Raw genomic sequence first — 8,182 nt, 5'->3', positions numbered from 1 at the left:
ATATTTTCTTGGAGGCATGTTTTCAAAATGAAGTCACTTGTGGATGATTGCTGCTGCTTAAGCATTGCTAGGACTCTTCAAATGCATAATGACTTCCCTTTATCTTTGCTGAAAAGAACACATTTTTCATTTTGTTCCACTTTGTTTGAATTCCTTTAAGGGTTTACACAGTTTCTAAATGTGGTTTTGAATACTATGAAAGGTTTATGCGATGCTTAGTCACTACTCAAGATCAAACTGTAAGGCAGGATTGTCAGGAGATCCGAGGTCAGATACCAGGAGGGTTCATATGTTGTGAATTCTGCTCTTGGGCTCCTTCCGGTGGTTATGAGTGGTAGTGCTGCTATCTTTGGATCGCAGCATTTATCAGGTGTGTTCACTTATTGCAATTTGGACTGGGCTATTTAGTCTTGCTTGATCCTTTAGTCAGTTCCAGTTGTCCATTGTTTTTGGAGGATTCACATCCATTCCTGGTCTCTCCTGTTTTGCTGTTCATTTCAACAAAGATAAGTCCTGGCTTTGTTTTTGCTGTCCACATGCTGTGGGCCTTATAGTTCAGTGCATTTTCATGTTTGGTCTTGTCCAGCTTTGTCTGTGTAAGGATTTTTTGCAGCCAAGCTGTGTCTCTGGAGATGCAGATTTACCCTCCATGTCTTTAGTCAGATGTGGAGATTTGTATTTTCTGTGGTGGATATTTTCTAGTGTTTTAATACTGATCGCATAGTACTCTGTCCTATTCTTTCTTTTTAGATAGAATGGCCTCCTTTGCTAAATCCTGATTTCAGTCTGCGTGTGTCATTTCCCTCTCCTCTCACAGTCAATGTTTGTGAGGGGCTATCTATCCTTTGGGGATTTTCTCTGAGGCAAGATAGTTTTCCCGTTTCTATCTTTAGGGGAAGTTAGTCCTTAGGCTGTGTCGAGGGGTCTAGGGAGTGTTAGGTACATCCCACGGCTACTTCTAGTTGCGCTGCTAAGTTCAGGGTCTGCGGTCAGTACAGGTACCACCTTCTCCAGAGTACGTCACATGCTGCTCCTAGGCCACCAGATCATAACATTCATAGTACAGTAAGGAAGACAAAGATTTGGTCAGGTAACAGCCTGGGGTAAATTAACAAGAGGGTTTGTCAAATCCAGGGAGTACAACAAACAGATAGTCAGAGGGAAAGTCAGGTGTCAGATACCTGAAGTCAGAGAGTGTCAAAAGCAGAAGGGATAGTCCAAATGAAATGTCACAACAGACCCTAGGTCATCAATAGGGTCAGAAGTCAGATCTTGAGCAATTACACACGTCACGCGCAGCATCCCTAGGCCACAGTCAGTTATGAAACCGTGACAGTTTAGTTTTTAAAATGAGATCACTTTTGGGTGCTTTTTAACCTATAAGTCACCAAAAATCAGTTCAAATATGTAAAGGTCCCTAATAAAATAGTTTTTTTTTTAATTTTACTGACAAATGAAAAAGTGCTGCTAAACTTTTATTGTTTCCCCCTGAAGAAGCTGGCTCGAAGTTCATGTAGGGGAACCCGTTCCCCACCGCTTTAAGGTTGTTACAGATGAGTATCTGATATCTACTCTTTATACTAATGGGCCATGTGTCTTTTACCCATGTACTACTGTGTTTGGGCTGATTGGTGCCTGCATGACTCACTGACTCACATGACTCCCTTCGATTTGTTTCTGTATGCTTAGGAAATCTTCCCCTTCTATATGTTTTTCTTTCAGAGTCTATTCTGTTGGCACATGTGAGTACCACCCTTCCCAACATGGCCTTTTGACCACACTTCCTCTGACATATTGTTGCCTTCTATTTATGGTCCGATCTTTACAACCTTATAGTGAATCCAACTTTTATCTACCTCACAATAAGAACATGGACTCCAAAACACTGTTACATGTAGATGCAACCTTTCTAAGCACTGTACAGTATATTTCAGTGCTTTCTTCAGCATTAAGGGATATCCCATGTGGGAATATATTACATTATAGGTTGAAGTCTCCCATAATGCAAGTGACCGTACCATTGTAACATTTCTTACTGCTGACCTTAGTTGGGGGGCCTCTTTGTCACTCCCCTCCGTTTTTATGCATTTTTAATAAAAAAAAACTGTTTTTGGTCTGAATAAAGTACCCTTTTTATCCAAAGCTGCTTTTTGCCTCCTTTCTATGTAACTATGGAAGTGCTGTCAAAATAGGCCGGTTTTGTTATTTGGTTAAAATAAACTTTTAACCCCTCCTATATTTCGAGAAAAAAAAGTTTAAGAAATGATGCGGAGGTAAAGTAGACATGCGGAATTTGTTATTTATTAATAATTTTTATTGCTACGAGTATCTGTTTTAACGGCATAAAAATTAATTACATTTTTAAAAATGTTCATAAAAAAAATGCAAATGATATAAACCTAGATTTACCACTAATTTGAATATCAGAATCACTGCGATACACTGGTCAGAATTGAAACATTTGTGCAAAATAATTTGTCATTTCCTGTAGCCTTCATAATATATTGTGATGAGCGAATATACTCATTACTCGAGATTTCGGGAGCACGATCAGGGGTCCTCCGAGTATTTTTTAGTGCTTGGAGGTTTAGTTTTTCTTGCCGCAGCTGAATGATTTACATCTGTTAACCAGGATAAGTACATGTGGGGATTCCCTAGCAACCAGGCAACCCCCACATGTACTTATGCTGGCTAGTTTATGTAAATCATTCAGCTGCGGCAAGAAAAACGAAATCTTCCAGCACTAAAAAATACTCGGAGGACCCCCGAGCGTGCTCGAGAAATCTCGAGTAACGAGTATATTCGCTTATCACTAGTTGCAATCCTTACTCTGTATACTGATATGGAAAGCTTGTGATAAACTGTGTGACTCATGCTTTCTACATGCTACTTTCAGAGATTGACCGTGGGATTGAATTGACTAAAAAATGCAATCAGAACTATTTTTAATTACTATTTTTAGAAGCAGAAGCCATCACCCACTCTTGTAGGAGAGGACCCAGAACATCATCTATATACCTGCACCTGAAAAGGTTACAAAGTAGTACATCCACTGGAAGAGGAGGTCAAGACGTTAAAACTGCCTTGTTAAAGAAGTTTGAAGCATGTACTGGCTGCATAGCACAGCCATCACCTGCTCTGTATGGAATGGGTCCGGCTGCACCCTACGTGTCACATTCATGTACGCCATTTGCCAAGAAGGGGATCAGATTTTTAAAATTTTAGTATTTTTTGGGGTGTTCAAGATGCGGTTCTGAAACTTGTGGTTGATTGACTTAAATGAGGATGGGTCGGACGGCCTCGGGTTTCAGAGCCACATCTTGAATATTTTAAAGAATATTGAAGTTCAAGGTCGGTCATTTTTGACTGAAGACAACAGCAGGGTTAACTGACCACATAATCTACAGGTGCAATATATATAACAGTATAGACAATTACCAGATCATCCATTTGTTACAAACTTCTTGTACGGCTTTCCTAATGTCGGCATTTCTGAGACTGTATATAATGGGGTTGAGCAAAGGAGTAAATACAGTATATAGCAGAGATAGGACTTTATTCATGGTGGCTGTTTGCCTTTTCGTTGGGACAGCATAAACACTGAACATAGTCCAGTAGAATATGGAGACCACAGTGAGGTGGGAGCTACAGGTGGAGAAGGCTTTCCGTCTACCGGTGCTGGATGGGATCCTTAGAACTGCTAAAACTATATAAGTATAAGTTACTACAATGATTGTGGTTGGAACTACGACAATTGGAAAACCTATTAAGTAAATCTCTAAACGAACAAAGAATGTTTCAGAACAGGAAAGTTCTAGTAAAGGGAGAATGTCACAATACACATGGTCAATGATGTTGGGACCACAGAAGTTTAGTTTAGCTGCAGCTATGATGTAAATGAAAGTGAATAAATATCCAAACAGCCAACAGATGATGGACAATGTCACACAATATCCACCTGTCATGATAGAAGTGTAATAAAGGGGATAACAGATGGCCACATATCTGTCATAAGACATCACTGTGAGAAGAAGACATTCTAAAGTTTCTATAACACAGAAGAAATAAAGCTGAATGATGCAGTCAATAAAAGTAATGGGTCCCCCATTATTCAGGAGGACGTAGAGCATCTTAGGGACAATATCTGTGGTCAATATGATGTCACTGATGGACAGTTGTGAGATGAAGAAGTACATTGGAGTCTGGAGGTTCTTGCTGGTGGACACCAGGGTGATGATAAGGAGATTCCCATATATTGTCCCAATAAAAACCACAAAGAAAAGACAGAACAGTGAAAGTCTTAAACTATGGCTGACTTGAAATCCTTGGAGGAAGAATTCTGTGATAGATGTCAGATTACTCTCCTACATGTGAAACAAAAATACATATATTTTATATTAGTAAATTGTCCACATTCTATCAATATTTAATTACATTTTACAAACATAAAATATTAGATCCAGTTTGGGGCTCTACATTCTTAATAGGATGTTGAAAGGCTAACGTTGATTCAAAGGCGACAATTAGTTTATTACATGGGATAAAAGGCCTCTCTTATGATCATAGGATAGAAAAATTAAGCTTGATCAATACAACTCAGAGGAGATCTCATTTGTATGAATAAATACATGTGTGGTCAATACAAAGGGCGGAACATGATTTATTCCTTACAAAGACCATACTGAGGTTCAGGGGGCACTCGATACATGTGTAGGAAAGGAGATTCCAGGAGTGAAAGTGTAAAAGGTTCTTTATAGTTAGAGCAATCAGAATGTGGAATTCCAATCACAAGATGCCATGTCAATCCGCATTTAAGATATTGATGGTTGCTTTATTCACAGGAAATAGCATTGTGGGTAGTATTGAGCGATACCTTCCGATATCCAGAAGTATCAGTATCAGATTGGATCAGCCGATATCCAGAAAATATCGGATATCGCCGATACCAATACCCGATACCAATGCAAGTCAATGGGACACAGATATCAGAATGTAAATAAGCTCTTTCTGTCCTTTTACATCCTGTTTCAGAGGGGGAAGAGTGTGGGCGGTGCATGGGCGGACCCTGTGCGTGTCTGTGTGTGCGGGCGGGGTCTGTATGTGCCTGCCGGGGCTTTATGTGGGCCTGCCGGGGCTGTATGCGGGCCTGCCGGGGCTGTATGCAGTGTGCCGGGTCTCTGTACAGCGTGCCAGGTCTCTGTGCGGCATGCCTGGCCTCTGTGTGGCGTGCCGGGTCTCTGTGCGGCATGAGGGGTCTCTGCGTGGCATGCCGGGTCTCTGGGAGACGTACCCGGTCTCTGGGCGGCATGCCAGGTCTCTAGGTGGTGTGCCGGGTCTCTGTGCGGCATGCGAGGTCTCTGTGCGGCGTGCAAGCATCGTCCGATGGGACTACAAGTCCCATCGGACGATGTCTGCTACACTGACAGTGATTGACACATTTGCCAATAATGGGACAATAGTAGTCCCATCATCCGGCTAATGTTTTGAATGAAATAAAACCACATACATACTCAATACATACTCCATACAGTACATACATATAGACATACAGTACATAAAACATAGAGTTCATACTCCCCATTACTTGTCACTTTGTTCCCCAAAGCCAGTGTCAACATGTAAAAAAAATTAAAAGAAGAAACAACCAAGATACTCCCTGTTAGGAGTCGAGTTTCCTCTGCTGCACAGGGGGAATCTCGATCCGTGTCTGCTGCGGTCTCCCATTCTGCTTCGGCCGCAGTGGGCTCTGCTCAGTGGAGGCGTCGCTCCCAGCGTCTTGCTGGGACTGATTCTGTGCAAAGGGTTACTGTTGCCTTTTCTGGCTCTCCTGTCGTACCCTGCACTGATCTGCGGTGAGCGGGCTTCTCTGGGACTAAGTCCTTATTTCCACACACTGAGCATGCCCAGGGCAAGATCTCCCGTTGGAGATCGAGGGTCACGTGCTCAGGTACTGCAGCACATTCCATTGGTCCTCCAGGAAGGTCCTGAAAGGGCAAAACTTCAGTAGCAGCTTCCTGTGCTGCAACTATATAAACTGCGCATGACCGCACGGCCATGCGCTAGTATTGTCTTGATAATATGTGTGTGTGTTGTGAGTGAAAGTCGCTCTTTAAAATACCCTCCCTATTGGATGACTGTTCGCGGAAGGTGTATGTTTGCTATCTAGCGCCCGACTTATCCAACAGCACGTTACACACATAACAGCGTCTAGTTGCTGTGACCGCCTGTACGGCGCCGTGCGCTTCCTCTGCGCTTTCCTGACCCAAGCCTGGGTGGTTAGTGGCGTCCGTCAGTGCGGCGCTGCATGCACTCTCGTGCCTTTATATACTTTTTTAATAGTTTCCTTACACACCCAGTTGCGCTGTTGTGCCAGCAAGTGGTCTAATCGGACTTCAATCCTGAGTTGGGGTTGTGTTCGCTGACTTCTTGCTCGCGCTCTATGTGCGGTACCGCGGTCCTGTGACACAACAGGATCGCTTCCTTCACGCAGGGTGAAGTTAACCCGTGCATGTATACTTATAGTACCGCCATATAGTCCATCTTACTAGCAGCAGGGTTTTTACCTGCACGGTGGACCTCGGACTGCGAACGCACTTAGTTTCATATCATCTATACTTGGTGCGTTCCGCCAGTCCTTAACATAATACTAGCGCCAAGGTCTGGCTAGTAATGACGGACGATCAGCGTTTACAGCGGTACATCCAGCAGCTGGAGGGAAGGTTGGCGGCTCTTGAGCGTTCAACCTCAGCTGTGGATGTTACTGCTGTCGCTGTTCAGGCTGCAAGTGTGGCTGCAGCTACCTTGTCCACTAACGACGCAATCTCGCTTCCCGCTACCAGAGAAATTTTCTGGTGACAGTAAGTCCTGTAGAGGTTTCGTGAGTCAGTGCTCAATACATCTCGAGCTTCTGGCCTCTCGTTTCCCTACAGAGCGGGCTAAGGTGGGCTTTATCATATCTTTATTGTCGGACAGGGCGTTGCAGTGGGCTACGCCGCTGTGGGAGCGTGGCGATCATGTGGTGCAGAGTGCTCCGTTGTTCCTGAGCACTCTGAAGCAGGTCTTTTTGGGACCTCGTGTCACCCATGATACGGCGCTCCAAATGTTGGCATTGACTCAGGGCTCGTCCTTGGTCAGCCATTTTGCCGTCCACTTCCGCACTCTAGCATCTGAGCTGGAGTGGTCGGTGTTATGTTTGCTAATGACAGGTGTTATGAAGGCAATCCAGAAACACAGTGTGCTTAGCGATCAGAGCGCACACAGTGATCTGACAAATACCCAAAAATACAAGAACGAGCTCTGAGACGTGGAAACTCTGTAGACTGCACACCTGATCCTATCCTAAACACAACTAAAAGCGGTTGTGGATTGCGCCTAACAACTACCTAGTCAACTCGGCACAGCCTAAGAAACTAGCTAGCCTGAAGATAGAAAAATAGGCCTGACTTGCCCCAGAGAAATTCCCCAAAGGAAAAGGCAGCCCCCCACATATAATGACTGTGAGTAAGATGAAAAGACAAAACGTAGGGATGAAATAGATTCAGCAAAGTGGGGCCCGATATTCTAGGACAGAGCGAGGACAGTAAAGCGAACTTTGCAGTCTACAAAAAACCCTAAAGCAAAACCACGCAAAGGGGCAAAAAAAACCCCACCGTGCCGAACTAACGGCACAGCGGTACACCCTTTGCGTCTCAGAGCTTCCAGCAAAACAAAAGACAAGCTGGACAGAAAAAAAAGCAACAAAAAAGCAAAAGCACTTAGCTATACAGAGCAGCAGGTCACAGGAACAATCAGGAGAAGCTCAGATCCAACACTGAAACATAGACAAGGAGCAAGGATAGCAGCATCAGGCGGAGTTAAGTAATGAAGCAGTTAACGAGCTCACCAGAACACCTGAGGGAGGAAGCTCAGAAGCTGCAGTACCACTTGTGACCACAGGAGTGAATTCAGCCACAGAATTCACAACAGTACCCCCCCCCCTTGAGGAGGGGTCACCGAACCCTCACCAGAGCCCCCAGGCCGACCAGGATGAGCCGCATGAAAGGCACGAACAAGATCGGAAGCATGAACATCAGAGGCAAAAACCCAGGAATTATCTTCCTGAGCATAACCCTTCCATTTAACCAGATACTGGAGTTTCCGTCTAGAAACACGAGAATCCAAAATCTTCTCCACAATATACTCC

The 8,182-nt window shown here is 44.0% G+C and overlaps 1 protein-coding gene across 1 annotated transcript; it reads right to left on the bottom strand.

Moving 5' to 3' along the window:
- Positions 1-3,434: 3,434 nt before the first annotated feature.
- On the bottom strand, positions 3,435-5,308 carry LOC138674770 (olfactory receptor 1G1-like). The gene is made up of 2 exons (XM_069762588.1): positions 5,291-5,308; positions 3,435-4,364 (listed from the first exon to the last, which is right to left on the bottom strand). Exons 1-2 carry the CDS (start codon positions 5,306-5,308, stop codon positions 3,435-3,437), a joined length of 948 nt encoding a protein of 315 aa, XP_069618689.1.
- Between the last annotated feature and the right edge of the window lie 2,874 nt (positions 5,309-8,182).

Source organism: Ranitomeya imitator, chromosome 4 (genome assembly GCF_032444005.1).
Source record: "Ranitomeya imitator isolate aRanImi1 chromosome 4, aRanImi1.pri, whole genome shotgun sequence".
In the NCBI taxonomy this organism is placed as follows: Eukaryota; Metazoa; Chordata; class Amphibia; order Anura; family Dendrobatidae; genus Ranitomeya; species Ranitomeya imitator.
Note: the sequence above shows the minus strand (reverse complement) of the source record. Positions and strands in the feature narration are given on the sequence as shown.